This window comes from Melospiza georgiana, chromosome Z (assembly GCF_028018845.1).
Source record: "Melospiza georgiana isolate bMelGeo1 chromosome Z, bMelGeo1.pri, whole genome shotgun sequence".
NCBI lineage: Eukaryota > Metazoa > Chordata > Aves > Passeriformes > Passerellidae > Melospiza > Melospiza georgiana.
In genome coordinates this window covers 16,276,600-16,294,134 of record NC_080465.1, presented here as the reverse complement: position 1 = coordinate 16,294,134, position 17,535 = coordinate 16,276,600, and the positions used below count along the sequence as shown (strand labels likewise).

Below are 17,535 nucleotides of genomic sequence, written 5' to 3'. Positions count from 1 at the left end.
CACAACCTCCTGCGTGAAGCGCAGTGCTTGCCGGGATAAGGAGCCTCGCCTCGGTCCGGCGGCGCGCCCTGTGACGGCACATCCGGCACGACTTCCGGCGGCGCGCAGTCCGTGCTGTGTCAGGCCGGCGCTGTCGCCATGGCGGGTGAGGGCAGCACGTTCCGGCTGCGCTGCTCCCTGCTGGGGCACGGGCAGGACGTGCGCGGCCTCACCCGCGGCCTCTTCCCGGAAGGCAGCTTCGTGTCCGTCTCGCGGGACAGAACCGCGCGGCTCTGGGCCCCTGACGGGTGAGTGCTGGGCCGCGGCGGAGAGCGTGGAGGTGGCGCCACAGGGGCTCCGCCCGTGCCCCGCCGAGTTCGTCCGTGCAGCTGAGTTCTCCTCAGGGGCTGCCGGCACAATCGTTGGACCGAGAGAGGTGGCGGACGGCGGGAGCCTGTTCGCAGGCGGCGCTCGTGGTTGGCATTGTCACTTGTCGAGAGTCACATTAGGGACCTTCAAGATCAGCTAGTCCCAGTCCCTGAGCTACGGGCATGGACACCTTTCGCCAGAACACTTTGCTCAGAGCCCTGTCCATCCTGGCCTTTAACACTCCCGAGGATGGGATATTCTCAACTTCTCTGCAGGGGCACTGTAGGCCCGTTTAGGTACTGGAAGGTTGCTATGAGGTCTCCATGTAATTTTCTCTTTTCCAGGCTGAGCAGGCCTAACTTCTGCATGCCTTTGGGGAAAGTTGTATGCTTTAAAGCCGTTTGCTGCACATCTGTGTTGTAGTGTGCTTTGGAAATGGGAACAATGCCATTAGTTCTAGGCGTCTTTTTTTCTAAGTGGTATCAATAACGTTGTTTCTACCTCATAGTATTCAGTGCCCAAGTAATCCTGCTAAGTAACAGTGCTGCTATTTTGACAGTAAGGCACTGTGCTTTGAAAAAAAGCACACAAAACTACTCCATCCATTCTCACCCTTGTTAAACAAGCTTCTTTAAGTATTAAATGGAATATGAAAATAAACTGTACAGAAAATTAAATACACAAAGACATAGAAAAAGAGAAAATACCCCAAGATTAATTTTTCTGATATTCCACTAATATGTCTCCTGCTAATTTGTGTAGTTGAATACACAGAGTCAAATTTTCAGCATATTGCCTTGACCAGAAGCAGACCAGATACACTGCTAAGCAATGTGTGTAGGAGATGTGGGGTATTGCTGGAAGCTACAGGATGTACCTCCTCCCAGACTATAGTTGTGTATTGTGATCTGTATTCTGAAGTTACTAGAAGTTACTGAAGAACATGGATGTTCTTCCCATTGCGTTCATGTAAAATATAAATAATTGGCAAATTTGCTGAGTGCTTACATGTCTCTTCGTATTGCTCTCTGGAGCTCTGCGACTGAGGTGAAGGAAAACTAATCTTATTAAGTGGGTCTTACTGAGTCTCTTATCACAAGACAAAGAACTTGCTAAATTGCACAGAAATTTGCAGGAGGAAAGGAATTTAGTTCTAACCCACAGTTTTTGAGAACTTTGTGAGGAAGAAGACATAACTTACTTGTATCAACTGCAAATGTTGATATTGATTATGCTTCTCTGCTTTGAAGGCTCAGGGACTACAGTAGTCAGGGTTCAGTGGGTGAGCACACTGCTGTGTGCTGTTTTGGTTCAGCTTTTCCAAGAAGAGATGTTGCTCCTGTGATTTGTTCTATGTGCGCCAAGGGGAGATCTTTTAGAATCTAGAGAGTATCGTGATTTTCTTACATATTTCAAGCTTGCCAAGCTTTAGGGTTTGAAGGATAACGGTATGATATCATGTGATAGCTTTTGTTTTTGAAGGAGGGTGAATAAACACAGGCAAACATAACAAGCACACAACACCACAACCTACATGTTTATTCTATGGGAATAAGTAGCTTTTTTGCATTAGTGCTGTAACTGCTGAGATTGGCTGAGCATGAAGAAATGAAGGTGCTGGTTGAGTCAGTTATGATCTGTTTAACTTTTATTCCTCTGTAGTGCTCCTAATGAAGAGGCAGTGAATACACTTGACTGGCAGTAAACTACATTTCTGTGCTCTTACTTTAGCATGTACTTGGACATACATTTGAGTTTTCAGACAAAAAAAAGATGGCATAAAGACAAACTGTAGCTATTTCTCATCAAATTTGGCAGAGTGTTTGCCAATGAGCAAGAAAGAACAAAAGTCCTTCCAGGCCTATCACTACATTGAAAAATAAGTGGAAAGCTTTAGTATTGTGTATGGGGAAGAATTCTGGTATTACAGCGATCTGATGAGGTCTTCAGGGTCAGAGAAGTGGACGAGAATCTTGGTTCGTGATCAGAAGGCTGGATTTATTGATATATGATATATAATACATTATTACTACACTAAAAAGAATAAATAGAGAAGTTGCAGAGGCTGCTAAGCTAAGAATAGAATAGGAAAGAATGAATAACAAAGCAGAAAGCAAGGACAAGCTCTCCTGTGAGTGCAAATCCAAACACTCACAGAAGCCAAATCACCGCTGCACCTGTTGCATTCCACACCAGCTGATAACAATTGTTTACATTCTTCTGGGGCCTCAGCTTCCCAGAAGATGAACAAATCCCAAAGAAAGGATTTCTATGAAAAAATGTCTGCGACATTCTGGGATGTAATTTCATTCTTTCTAGGCCATCTATAGTACTTATTCAGCACAAGACAAGCATAGTTGTTAATTAATAAGAGCTGTAATTTATTCAAAGTGCTGTTTCTGTCATGATTCTAAACTGATTATTATCTATGTTTTAGTCTTAACAGGGGTTTTACTGAGATGCACTGTATGAGTGGCCACTCAAATTTTGTATCTTGCGTGTGCATCATACCTCCAAGTGACCTCTACCCTCGTGGGCTGATTGCAACTGGTGGCAATGATCATAATATTTGCATTTTCACAGCTGACAACTCAGCTCCTCTTTACGTCCTTAAGGGTCATAAAAACACAGGTATGTAGTAATTGTACTTTGAGGATTTTTGCATAAAAGTTAACGTGATTTATTAGAGAGGAAATTAAATCAAATTTATGAAACTCAGTTTTGATTTATTTGGTATATAATGTAGCAAACTGTTTAATTATGTTCTCTGCAAGTAGGATTTTATAATCAATCTTAATTCATGCAGTGACCATTCATTGCAAGGACTTCCAAGTTTGTCCTGATGAATGTTTGAACTTTCACTGTCTCTCTAAATTCCTGGCAATTGACAGAATGATTACCCTTTTGTCAAGAATTGCACTTTACTTCTTCATGTATTAATTTTTTTGTCAAAGCTGATACAAGTGGAAAAAAAATGAGCTTCCTAAATAAACTTCCTCTGTCCATTTTGTTACTTAGATGAGTATTTAATATTAATTGGTGCTTTAAATACAGAGCTTTACACTGTGTAAATTGCAGATTACCTTTCTACTAAATCTTTGAATCTCACCACAGTTTCTTGGTGGTAGTATTTTGCCCTCCAAGAAGGTGAGCTAAGTGTTTTTCATATGAAATAACTTCTTGAAGACATCAATTAATACCTTTCTGTCTCTTAAAAATGTCCCATTTGCATTAATTGTGTGTCTTGGCTAGTTATCTCACCTGTTTGTCTTCATATTCTAGTCCAAGAGAAGAGATCTGTGACTGAGAGAAGTATAAAAATATGAATGGCAAAAATATTTCAATTTTTTAAACGTAAAATTAAGAGAATTTTAAGCAGCTTCTTTCTGGGTTGCAGTGCAAGTACAGTTCACTTAATTCTTCTCTAGACTCCTCAACACTAAATATGCTACTAATACCAAATAAATCCTCTTAAATGAATCTCTTGAAATTACTTAAGATTTGTGGCAGTGCAGGGTACTTGTCAGTTCTGACTTAAATGTTCATTCCAGTTTGCAGCCTTTCATCTGGGAAATTTGGCACATTATTAAGTGGATCATGGGATACAACAGCAAAAGTCTGGTTGAATGACAGATGTATGATGACATTACAGGTATGAAGTTCCTCTACGTGAATGTGAAATAACTACTCTGAATTTGATTCTGACATGTCTTAACAATGTTGGGTTTTTTGCAGGGTCACACAGCTGCAATATGGGCAGTGAAGATACTTCCAGAACAGGGATTAATGTTGACTGGTTCTGCTGACAAAACTATAAAACTGTGGAAGGCAGGCAGATGTGAAAGAACATACACCGGTAAATGTTGCTGCAGTTGATAATTTCATTGGTGTGGTCTGTTCTTGTCAAAAGAGAACAAACATTAAAATCTTACAAAAACATAGATAAACTGAACAATATTTAGGCAGGATTTTGAAAGTAAACTACTTCTTGAAGTAGTTATATGTCCAGAGGCCACATGACTTCTGAAAACAAGATATTTTTCACAGAATTGTGAGCATTTTTTTTTTTTTCTAACTATTCCAACAAAGATTTTTTGCCTGGATTTAGATGTGAGCTATACAGAAATGGTATACTGCTGCTAATGAAGACAATAACTGCATTAAAATTTGCTCTTTGTTTTGTAAAGGACATGAAGATTGTGTGAGAGGTTTAGCTATTCTCAGTGAAATGGAGTTCCTTTCCTGTGCTAATGATGCTAGTGTTCGAAGATGGCAGATCTCTGGCGAGTGTCTGCAGGTGTATTATGGACATACAAATTACATATACAGCATTTCTGTCTTCCCTCGATGTAAAGGTAGGATTCCTTTCCAACTGTTACACGACATTTTTCAAAATGAAATGAGAGGGTGTGTATTCTGATTTTCTGTGCCACTGCCACAACTGAAGAACACCAGTAGCGTTTAATTTTTTTCTTACACCTAGTGCAAATAAGTGTAAGAAAATACACCTATTTGCACTAGGTGTAAGGAAAAAATAAAATACATTGAGATTGACTCCAAGTTGCACTGCTGTCAAAATTGCTCTGGCAGTATGTGGGATGAAAGGTCCTGGGTTATTCCTGATTGAAAGCTTAAATAAAACTTAGATGAAACAGTAGGCAAAACTGTTGTCTTGGCTGCCACCTGTATTTCAGTGCTGTTGCAGAGTAGTAAAATAGTAATGTGTGGCATGCCAGTTTGAGATAATGTAAATTTAAATACTTCCACAATGTGCATTATATGTAGTTTAGGTTAAGAATTTCTTGTTATGAGGCTTAATTACGTTTGTTTTCAGAGTTAGAGATTTAGAGGTTCAGAACTAACTGTTGAGCCAGTTGCAGAAGAAATTCCAAGTATTTCCAAGTATTGGACACTTGCACATTTGTTCAATAGGTCAAGTGCAAGTATATGGGTTAGTACATATATTGTAGACCTCCTATGCCTTAAAATCCCTCATTGAGTAGTTTGTAGACTTTTAAAATTGCTTTATGTGTGTTTCCTAATAAAGCAGGCTTACCTTCCAAATGGTACCTTAAATGTGAACTTAAGCAACTGTAGTGCAAGATGAAACTATGATGAGTATAAAATTGTTCAAGCCCTTTAAAGGATGAAGGGATCTTTTTTGTTTTGGGCACAGTTTTATTCACTGTTTGGCTGCTTAATCTGCAATTTATGCACTTTGGATTTTTTGAGAAGGCAAATGAACAGTGGGGTGTTTTTGCTCTCTACTTGTAATTGAGAGAATTACTAAATTGCAGAAAGATTCTTTCACTGTTGTGATTTTTAGATACCTAGTTTCAGAATAGCATCCATTATCACAGTGTGCTAAAAATGTACTTTAGAACTTTTTTGTATCTTTTTATTTTCAGATTTTGTAACAACTGGAGAGGATAGATCTCTTAGAATCTGGAAACAAGGGGAATGTGCTCAAACAATCAGACTCCCAGCTCAGTCTGTGTGGTGCTGCTGCGTCTTAGACAATGGTGACATCGTAGTTGGTGCAAGGTATCCCAAGTTTTACTTTCAATATATTTGTAAATCCAAATCTGATAACACTTGAAGAAATCACCAGCATCACTTTGGATGTCAGTTTCATTTATATTTAAAAATAAATCCATCAGAGTGTATGTGTGTTAAATTTAAACATGCACTGCACTACATCCATGAAGTAATTTTTTTATGTCATTCATAGAGGTAGAGTGAGTTCTTTGGAAATGTGGTAAATCATGAATAGACTTGAGAATAAATTTAGAAAACATGGTATAAAAACACTTTGCATAAGCATATTGTATCTTGACATTAAAGTGTTTCTGAAGACAGGGTTACCTGCTTGATTCCTTCTCTGTATGATTTTAGTATGAGAGTGAATTCCTTTCATAGCTATAATTGGGAGGAGTAATTGAAAATAGTGATGGTTTATTGCGACATAGAAGTCACCATTAGAATTTATCACAAAATATCACAATGACATTTAAAATAGTATTTCTATTCTAATCTTTTCTCTCCATTCAGTGATGGAATTATAAGGGTGTTTACAGAGTCCTTGGAACGTACAGCAAGTGCTGAAGAGATTCAGGCTTTTGAAAATGAGCTTGCTCAAGCATCCATTGACCCTAAAACTGGTGATTTAGGAGATATCAATGCTGATGACCTTCCTGGAAGAGAACACCTTAAGGATCCTGGTAAGTTACTATACTTCTGTCATGTCAGAGGTGCCTCCAAATATTGGTTGGAGGTATTGAAGCATCTGATGGTTTCCAAACTTAAAGCTTTAATCCCTTTTGATAGGGTTACTGAAGAAAATGGCTTAATTTTGCTCTGGTATCGTTTCACAGATTCTTTTGGAAACAGGACTCAAGGTTTTTTGGTTTTGGGGGTTTTCTTATTCTCCCATGAGATAATTTAGAAAAAGGTGGAATTGATGCTACATTATGTTTGAGATATTTTCTATCTGTTCTGCCAGCTGTACCAAGAGTATGTGAAACAGGTAATTTGTAAAAGGAATACTGAATATGCAGTTTTTTTTCTTAATAAAATTAGAAATGCAAATTTTCTGCTTTAGCTTTTGGCTTGAAAGGTGGTCTTGATGGGCTCGGTTCACACTGTGTAGGTACTTGAGAATGCAGTAGAATCAGTAGTAAACATTATTCTTAAACAGACAAATACTTCTTCCTAAGGTGAAGTAACTGGTGACTTCAGCCCTTGGCTATGATTAGGAAGTGGCGTAGATCTTAGATCCGTATGAAACTTTGCATCTTGTTAGACTATGGGAGAATGTCACTTTTCTTAATTGGTATCTCACTGAGAAGCTGATAAACTTCTAAAATACTTGACCTAAGTATTGGTTTGGCCACTTAGTCGGCTGGCAGATACTGTTACCATAATTGTAAAATGCTCCTTAAGAAATCTGATATTCTTGTTGTGAGATGTAGTATTTTGTCTGGTTTTTGCTGGGATAGAGTTGATTTTCTCCATAGTAGCTATTATGAGGCTGTGTCTTGGATTTGTGCTTGAAAACAGGGCTGATAACACAGCATTGTTTTTGTTATTGCTGAGCAGAGCTTACACAGAGCCAAGGCCTTTGTAGCTCCTCACCACCCCACCGGTGAGGAGCCGAGGGTGTGCAGGGAGCTGGGAGGGGACGCAGCTGGGACAGCTGACCCCAACTGACCCAAGGAATATCCCCATACCCATCCGCATATAGACTAGGGGGAAGAAGAAGGAAGTGAGAGGGGATATGGAGTGAGAGGGGTTTGGAGTGTTGGCGTTTGTCTCTCCAAGGAATTGTTGAGCCTGATGGAGCCTTGCTCCTCTGGAGACAGCTGAACACCTGACTGCCCATGGGAAGTGGTGTATGAATTCCTTGTTTTGCTTTGCTTATAGTTTTTGATTTACCTTTTTGCATGTAGTTTTTTATTTACCTTTTTAATTGTATCTCAATTGCCAAAGTTTTCACTTCTGTTCATCTCATTCTTTCCTGCACCCCAACCATGAAGGCAATGAGTGTGTCTGTGTGGTGCTTAGTTGCCATCTGGGGTTAAACCATATATATGCTGTGCTGTTGTTTCAAGTGTTGTTGAACTATTTTAAAATTTTTAATGCAGAGCAACATTTGAATATTTTTCTCTCCTAAAGTAAATAATATCCTTGAAATTGTTTAAATTCCTGCCTACAGGAACAAGAGATGGACAGACACGGCTTATTAAAGATAATGGGAAAGTAGAAGCATATCAATGGAGTGTAAGTGAAGGAAGATGGATAAAGATCGGTGATGTTGTTGGTTCTTCTGGAGCCACACAACAAACGTCTGGAAAACTTTTATTTGAAGGAAAGGTATGTGCAAACTTTAATTTGTTTCATTCTTTCCTAAGTAACTGGTCTTTGTTCAGATAAAATATAATTTAGAAAACAGGTATTTAAAAAATATCTGTATTAGAAAACACGATTTTTTTGGATACCTTTGATATCAGAGGTAGAAGTCTAAGTGAGTACAGTATATTACTTAGAAAACACATTTTGTAAAATGAGCACGCTAATGGACACAAATTATTTTGGAGAAAGGTAAACCATTAGTAGAGAAGTTGTCAAGTTCTATTGTATGTATTGTTAATACCTTGAGAAGTTAGTTTAAATATCCTTCCCAAAGGAAATGAACTTTATAATGCAAGGCTTACCTAAAATGTTAGGTACCAGACTTTCTGTCCTGCTTCTCTATAGTAACTATTGAACTTAAAGGTAAACTAACCTAAAGACATACAAGCTAAAAAATGTTTCCTTTACAGAAATATACACAGAAAAGCTTGTCAGGGTCCACCACAGAAGAAATGCCTCCAAAATACTGATTTTCACTCTCACAGATTTTAAAGAAGCATTAGGAAGTCATTTGCTAGCATTAGAAGTGTGCTTTTAAGAGTCAAGAAGAGAGAGAAGAAATCAAATCAAGCAATCAATCAAATTGATTGCTCTATAGCGTTGGAGGGAGCCGGAGGTGTCAGTGAAAGTGACCTGATGCATCTTTACTTTGTAATATATGTGTACGCTTATTACAATGATATGTTGTTTTACTCTGCTCTTCTTGAGCAGAGAATTCTGGAAAATACAGGCTTAAGTCTGTGATGGTTTTGACTGAGACACAGTTTGTATTCTTAGCAGTTGGTACAATGCTGTGTGTTTTGGATATAGTATAGCAACAGTGTTACAACACACTGATGTTTTGGCTATTGCTAAGTAATGTTTAGTGTTTAACCTAAATCAGCAAATGTTTACTTGCAGTCTCTCAGGAGAGTATTGCTGATATGTTGTGGAAGTAGCAGTGGTTTAAATTTTTAGGCTTAGGTTAGACTACATTTAATAGATCATTATGTAAAAAGTGCTGGAAGACTTCTAATGTGTTTTTATTTTTATTCCACTTAAAGGAATATGACTATGTTTTCACCATTGATGTAAATGAAAATGGGCCTTCCTACAAACTGCCATATAACATCACTGATGATCCCTGGCTGACTGCATACAACTTCCTGCAAAAGAATGATTTAAATCCTATGTTTCTGGATCAGGTGGCCAAGTTTATTATGGACAACACTAAGGGGCAAACACTGTTCAGTACAAGTAATCAATTTTCAGATCCATTTACAGGTAAATATTTTAAACTTAAATGATGACATTAGATACTCTTCCGAGTTTTGTGTCTTCAGCACACTGACTGACCTTCGACACCATCATTAGTGAAGATGTGGAGCAGAACTGGATGCAGTACTGACTCCTGGGGTACACCACCAGTGGCTGGCTTCCAGTAAATGTAGTAGCACTGGCCACCATGCTCTGGCTACGGTTGTTCCAATCCATTTCACTTCCATAGAATCACTAAGATTGGAAAAGACCTCTAAGAATATTGAGTTCAGTCATTAACTGACCACTTCCATGTTCACCCCTAAATCATATCCTCATATTTGCATAGTTCTTTGGATACTTCAGGGATGATGATTCAGACACTTCCTTGGACAGCCTATTCCAATGCCAGACCACCCTTCCAGTATAGAACTTTTTCCTTATATCGAATCTAAACCTCTCCTGGTGCAGCTTGAGACCACTTCTTTGCATCCGTTTACTGGGAGAAGAGACTGACGCCCACCTTGATACCTTTCAAATTCTTATAGAGAGCAGTAAGGTCCACCTGCGCCACTTAAACATCCCCAGTTCCTTCAAGTGCTTCTCATAAGACCTGTGCTCCAGATACTTCACCAGCTGCATTGCCCTTTTCTGGACTTGCCTGCAATACCTCAATGTGTTTGTTGTCATGAGGGGCCCAGAACTGACCACAGGATTTGAGGTGTGGCTTCACCAGGGCCATGTACAGAGGGACAGTCACAGCCCTGGTCCTGCTGGGATAAAAGCCAAGGTACTGTTGTCCTTGGCCACATAGGCACACTCCTGGGTCATGGTCAGGCAGGTGATGATCAGCATTGCCAGGTCCTTTTCTTCTGGGCAGCTTTCCAGCCACTCTGCCCCCGGCCTGTATCTCTGCACAGGGTTGTTGTCACCCGGGGGAGGACCCAGTACTTGTCCTTGTTGAGCGTCATAGAATTGTCTGCCCAGACAGACTTCAGTGTTGTAGGTCTTGAACTTCTTCTACAGATACTTTCATATCTTTAAATGATTGAGGGCAAAGGGTTTTTTTTCGTTCTGAAAAAAACAAACCCAAAAAACAAAGAATATTCAGCAAAATTCTAATCAAGCCAGTCGTATTTTTCAGTCTAGTCTTTTTTTTCCAGTGAAAGAAAAGTCCAGTTTTCATACAAGAAGTGCCAGATGCTGTTAGGGCAATTAATAAAATACAAAAATTTAGCCAGAGAATTAGTCAAAATACATAAATGTGAACCTTTTTCAGGCAGGAAATGGAACTAGAACAAGTTGATTACTGATAAGCTAAACCATTAATTACAATGTTTACCATTGTAAAGTAATGTTTAACCATTAATTACCATTAATTTACAATGTTAATCAATTACATTTAGCTTATCACATCTACAAAACAAACTAATTCAATTAATTTCACAAAGATGAATTTTTGAAGAAAATAGCATTAACATAATTGAGCTAAATCTTTTTCTTGCAAGGGACTGAAAATGGGAGTACAGGCTTGTTGGTTTATATGTAACTCTGAGAGTTGCAGTTATCCCAGAAGTAATTAATTTGGAAAAGACCTCTGAGATCAAGTCTAACCTATAACTGAACAGCACCATGTCAGCTAAACCATGGTACTAAGTGCCACACATTCAGTCTTCCCTTTAACACCTCCACGACCTCCCTGCTCAGCTCATTCCAGTATCTAATCACCCTTTCTGTGAAAGAATTCTTCTTCATGTCCAACCTAAACCTCCCCCAGTGCAGTTTAAGGCTATGCCCTCTCCTCCTATCACATTGCCCATCACATTGCCTGGGAGAAGAGGCCAATCTCCAGCTGGCTATAGCTGTCTTTCAGGAAGTTGTAGAGTGAGGTATGGTGTCCCCTGAGCTTTCTCTTCTCCAGGCTAAACAACCCCAACTCCCTCAGCTGTTCCTCTTAGGATAGGCAGTCCAGACCTTTCACCAGCTTTGTTACCCCTCTCTGGATTTTAATAACAGCAAGGTGTGTTTAATAGTCATTACTTTTCTGACTGTTTGACTAGGTGCTGGACGTTATGTTCCAGGCTCTTCATCTGGATCAAGTGCAATACCTGGAGCAGACCCATTTACAGGTAATGGGAAATTCATATCTGTCTTCTGGCTAGCACTTAAGATACGCATTTCAGTCGTTTTCTGTTGCATTATGTGTTTAGCCCCAGACAGCTGTTTCTTACAGTTCTCTGTTTGGGGCAGTAGTGTGGAACAGCCTGGTAAGATGGGTTCTGCCACTGCAAAGCATACTGAGATCTGTTCAGTTGAGGTAAGCCCTCTGCTGTTGGGTCTGCCTCATGTCACTCTGTCCACTACAGCAGAAGAGTAAGGACCTAAACCTTTTGTTTTGCCAGACTTCATAGTCATGAACCACACAAGATTAGGTATATTTATAGAGGTAGTTCTCTATTTTCATTTTTACTTGGTTTTTTTACATGATCTTTATTGGTAGCATGCTCCCCCTATTTTATATTCTGATCCTCACTGGTATAGCTATTGTAAAGTCCTCCTCACTAATTTAGTAATTGTGTTTGCAAAAACATTCCTAGTTCCAGCCCTGCATTGGTAGACTTCTCCCATCCCTGATTAGGAGCTCTTATTCCTCAAAGAGGTTCCTATAATCACTTGATGCCAAGATCTTGCCTGCAAAACCAGCCATGCAGTTAGTTGCGGACCCACTTGATAAGTCCATTTGTATTCAAGCATTTCTGCATTGTTCAGAGTAACAAAGAAATGGCCTGAACTCTTCAGCCTTGTTCTCAGAGCCCTCTAATCACTCTTGAAATCCTCCAAGACCTCCTTGGCAAAACCATTGATTGCCATGTGGAAGAGTAGCAGGGTAGCAGTCTGAAGGCCAGGCAAGGCTTGGCAGTGTCTCTTTGGCATCCTGGGTCCTTGCCCCAGCAGACACATACCACACAAGTTACCAGGCCATATGCATAGGCAGGTGCCTCCCCACCATGCAGGAGGTTACTCTGCTTCCCATCACTGCTGCTTGCCTTTCCTGTTTTTGCAGACATGAGGTGTAGTTTCAGCTGGCTTGTAACACATCACTGCTGGGTGTTGGTCCACACCAGTGCCAGAGCGCTCACTGCCTGCTCTGCAGTTGCAGATCCACTGATAGAGCAGAAGCCTTTGTGCTGTTACTTCCCCGTCTTGACAGGCTTCTGTGTCCAGCTGTTTCTCCTCCATGGCTTTTGTGGCTCTGTGGTCTCTGCAGATGGAGGCCTCACTGAGGCCTCAGTGTGAAAGAGTCCAACTCCCACAGGAGAGCCACTGCCAGGACAGTGTGCCCTCCTACTGGAACTTGTCATAGATAAGGTATCTGCTGTGCTGAAGCCTTCTTCACCTGTGAGTGCCAGAGATCCCACAGTGTCCCACAGTGATGACACAGTGTCTCCCAGCTGTGGGCTTACAACTTGTGAATGCTGTCATCACCAACATCCTCACACAGGCATTGAGATTTAATCCTCAAAGAGATGTTGAACACTACTTTGTAATTCCTTTAAGTGCAGAAAAATAATTTTTAATAGTTTTGTTTGAAAAGTAGTAACTAAATACAGGTATACATAACCTCTTTATTGGTGGTGGTGTTTAAAAACTTGACATCTTTGTTAGGAGCTGGTCGGTACGTTCCTGGTTCAGCATCAAACACAGTTCCTCCAGTGGGCGGGGTTGATCCATTTACAGGTAAGAGAAAATGTCTGCCAGTGAAAAACATTCCTGATTGTTGGGTTTATTTTCTTTTTCTCTAACATGAATTCTGCATTGATGCAAATTCATACTTTATCAAAAATAGCAGATTGAAGCTGCTTATACTCTGAAATTAATCATAAAAGCGGGATAAGAGAGCCTTCCTTTGCATGCAGGAATCATGCACACAAGCTTTAAAATGTATAATAATAATAATAATCTTAGAGGATTATTGATCTCCTAGTAGTTGTGTTGTTGATCAGAGAAACTGATACATAGTTAATGGGCATTATGCAATATCAGCCACTAGACTTGTGAGTTTAAGAAATAATAATGGGTGCTGATAAAAGCTTTATATTGCTCATTAAAAAAAGACATTTCAGGCTACTATTGCATGTGCCCTAACTTGGTCATGTCTGCAATGTAATGTCTTCTAATATGTAAACAGTTTCATTATGAAAATAATAAAAATACAAGATTTCAGGGGCAAAAGGGATATTTTTCCTAAAAAGATCATTGCCATTTTTGTGTTAACTACAATAGCTGTTGCTATAAGTGACTGTGTATTTAGTTCACATAATTAAGAAATGACTGTTAATAATTTCAACTTGTAAACTTATACATGAGGGGGGAACAGTTTGTGAAGATATTGCTTTCAGTTTTAACCCCTGAATGTAAAAGTAATGTAAGAAATGACAGCTGTTTGCATAGACATTCAGGGTTTCTCTCAAGAGATATTTTTCCAAGTAATGTCCAGCAGTAGAGAGTTACGGTTAGGACATCATTCTATATCAGACACCTTGGTACACTGTTAAATGCTCTGTATTGCCCTTCTGTAGGAATGGATGCCTACCAGTCAGCTGCAGCTAAAGTTGAAAATATTTATTTTCCGAAGAAAGATGCGGTCACCTTTGACCAGGCCAATCCTACACAGATACTGGGTCAGTGTTTTAATATTAAGGATTTTTTTTTATATTTTTGAAGTAATTTGACTAACTGAGCTTTTTAAAAAAAACATTTCCTTAATGCTAGATCCATTACAATAATCTAATGATTTGGTTTATAAATCACACTGAAGATTGAATATAGCACATGTCATAAGCAAAACATGATCACATGATTGAAGTAAAAATAAAAAAATTGTGATCACACTAAGAACATAGACCTTTAACGTTTTTACTACTTAATAAAAGAGTAAAAATAAATTGTATTTCAGTTATGAAAGCTCTGTTGTTCTTATGACTCCTTTCTGCATTTTTATCTTTATGTAGGCATTTTCTAAAATTTTTCTACAAATTCTGAATCTTTGTCACATTATTAAAGTGGAATTATTAGTAGCAATCATTGTGATAATTAAAATCTTGAAATGAGAAATTATCAAATTGGAAAACATGTTTAAAAAAATCTGCCGCCCCCCCACCCAAAACCACTCAATTGCAATAGTTGTTACTTGTTTATAAAGTGCTTTTGTGGCATTTCATTTGAGATCTCGATTTCTGAAGTTCTGTTTTGGGAAAGTTGTGCCTCTTCTTTTGGTATTATAGGCAAATTAAAGGAACTTAATGGCAGTGCAGCTGAAGAACATAAGCTTACTGAAGATGACTTGATAATCCTAGAAAAGTTACTGTCTGCAACATGCAACACCTCTACGGAAACACCTACAGCACAGCAACTTCAGACTTTATGGAGAGCAATTAACTGGCCAGAAGGTAAACTCTTGCAATTGTGTTTAGCGTCATCTCATCAGTACTTCACCATGAATGAAAAGTCTTGTCATGCTGTATGTTACAGTGAGTTAGTCCCAAACACTTGATAGCCCAAGCAGAAAAGAGAAGATGAATAAAATGTGCTGACAGCAGTGATCAGCTTCAGGGGTAAATTTGGTAATTGGTTGTCAAGTTTTGTTGGCAAAATAATTAATATAAAGAGGAAACTTGATATAAAAGTCAATTACGATTATTTCATTAGCAGGGCCATCCTCAAAAAGATGTGAGACTTGTCAGGAAATAGAGTAAGGAAGTACAAACTTGGCATTCTAAGCTGTTAGCAAATGAGAGATGAAATTATGAGATAAATTATGGGGGAAAAAAATCAAAAGTAGCTCCTGTTTAATATGGTAGATAAAAAGTTACTGATGCTATGCTATAGGACCAAAACTGCATTAGTGAAATGACATGCTGGAAGAATGGAAGCGGAGGTGATATAATTACATTTAATAATATTGTCAGCAATGATGGCTTGGAAAAGCTATTTTGGTTGTTACAGCACATTCTGGAAGAAACGATTGTTTGCATATAGAAATATCTGAGAATGGTTAAAGTTAACTGCTTTTTTAAAATTTCAGTTAAAGATTTACTAATAGGAAAAACATTTCAATATTAAAAATTCATGCTCATTTTATAATATCACTTAATCAAACAGAGTTTTGCTCAAAGAGGAGCTGGTGATGGCCAATGTCATACCTTCCAGACTCTTTGTATTGTACAAGGCATTAATTCTGAAGATGCTGCATATGTGCAGGAAAAAAACCTCTAATAAGATAAGTAGTTGGGCAGGTTTAGCTTTGATTTAGTTGAAAGCATTGGATACCAGTAGTAGATACAAGTAGACATATGTATTCAGAATCTGGGAAAGGAGGGACATTACAAGGTTTCAGTTCAGTTTCCTTACAATGATTTCCAGCTCTTCATTTTGGAATATATTTTTTATTTTCTTCTCTTGTAAGCAGTTTTGTACCTATACTGTACTGTAAGTTATGGAATGAGGACAAAGGGAGATGCTGTCTATGTAGGGGAGTTCAGTCACTGAACTTTCAGCTTTCAGAGACTTTTTTGGATTAGTTACCATATCTTGTGCTTATCTTCAGTGTTATCAGTTTGAGATTTTAGACAAAGAAAAGATTTTAAGATTTCTGCAAAGCCCTATGTTAATCCTAAATTAAGGATTATGGATTTTTTAATGATAATTGAAGCGTGACTAGAATGGATTTGTCAATATTTGTCTTTATGAATGTGAAACAATTTATGCTTTACTTACGCATGAAACTGTTACTGTCTATTCCCAAACCTGCAGGGCTAAGAAGGTCTGCATCTGAAAGAAACTCACTGATAAATTTACACATAATTTTAGTATTAATACTAAAATTTTGTTTTGTTTTGTTTCTTAGATATTGTCTTTCCAGCGCTAGACATTCTTAGATTGTCTGTCAGGCATCCCACTGTGAATGAAAACTTCTGCAGTGAAAAGGAGCATGTACAGTTTATCATCCTTCTTCTTAAATTTCTGAATCCTAAAGGCAAACAAGCAAACCAGCTGTTGGCACTTAGAGCTCTTTGCAATTGTTTTGTCAGCCATGCAGGCCAGAAGCTCATGATGGAACAGAGAGATGAAATAATGACACAAGCAATAGAAACAAAATCAGGCAATAATAAGAACATCCACATTGCACTGGCCACACTGACATTGAACTATGCTGTATGTTTACATAAAGTCAACAACGTTGAGGGCAAAGCTCAATGTTTATCAGTAATCAGCACAGTTATGGAAGTTGTTCAAGATCTTGAAGCTATTTTTAGACTGCTTGTGGCTCTTGGGACGCTAATCAGTGATGATACAAATGCTGTGCAATTAGCTAAGTCTCTGGGAGTTGATTCTCAAATAAAAAAGTATGCCTCTGTATCAGAACCAGCTAAAGTAAAAGAATGTTGTAGGTTTGTTCTTAATCTGTTATAATAATTTTCCTAGCACTTGGAAGACAGTGTATGCAGAAAAAAAGATGCTTTTGTTCATATTTTATGACAGACTATACTTGGGGAAAATACTGTGGATTAATTACACTTGTTGCAAGATACAGAGCAAATAAAACTTTTTTCACTGCTTGTCATTGGACTGCTTTTCTGAAGTGATCAGTGCACAGAAACTTTGCAAGGAGTCTGGACATTGCTCATAAAAAATAGGACACAAAGAAGTCAAACTATATCAGTACAGGTCATCCAGACAGAAAGGTAGGAAATGGCTGTTATTTAGTGACTGTCAACTCTGACACCCACCCCAAACACATTCTGTGTTCCAGCATGATTCGTCTGTTTCTTCACTGTGGGGTTTATTTCAGTGGATGAGGGGCCCTGAGATCTCCTTAAGTTCAGCAGTGCATTTCACAAGCTTATTAGTTTACCTCAGTTAATATTAACCCTTGTCAAATAGCCTGGTAAGGAAATTTTTCAGCAGCTTTCTCCACTTCCTTTTGAAACAACTTTTATGGCTCTTATGTCTTTTAACCTAGGGCTAGATGACTTTTTG

General features: G+C 38.7%; 1 protein-coding gene across 1 annotated transcript; it reads left to right on the top strand.

Moving 5' to 3' along the window:
• The first annotated feature begins 94 nt into the window (after positions 1–94).
• On the top strand, positions 95–17,119 carry PLAA (phospholipase A2 activating protein). Its single transcript, XM_058043852.1, has 14 exons — positions 95–287; positions 2,786–2,979; positions 3,900–4,000; positions 4,084–4,204; positions 4,536–4,703; positions 5,757–5,892; positions 6,400–6,569; positions 8,063–8,220; positions 9,303–9,522; positions 11,556–11,624; positions 13,162–13,233; positions 14,076–14,177; positions 14,781–14,945; positions 16,403–17,119. The coding sequence occupies exons 1-14, from the start codon at positions 139–141 to the stop codon at positions 16,966–16,968; spliced, it is 2,391 nt and encodes a 796-aa protein (XP_057899835.1). The 5' UTR covers positions 95–138; the 3' UTR covers positions 16,969–17,119.
• Positions 17,120–17,535: the final 416 nt, after the last annotated feature.

What these genes read in the sequence shown, in the direction of transcription:
- PLAA (XM_058043852.1), top strand. Translation starts at nt 139, where the DNA reads ATGGCGGGTGAGGGCAGCACGTTCCGGCTGCGCTGCTCCCTGCTGGGG. An exon ending in CGGCTCTGGGCCCCTGACGG is followed by an intron (nt 288 to 2,785) that starts GTGAGTGCTGGG and finishes TCTATGTTTTAG; the next exon opens with TCTTAACAGGGGTTTTACTG. An exon ending in CGGGGTTGATCCATTTACAG is followed by an intron (nt 13,234 to 14,075) that starts GTAAGAGAAAAT and finishes GCCCTTCTGTAG; the next exon opens with GAATGGATGCCTACCAGTCA.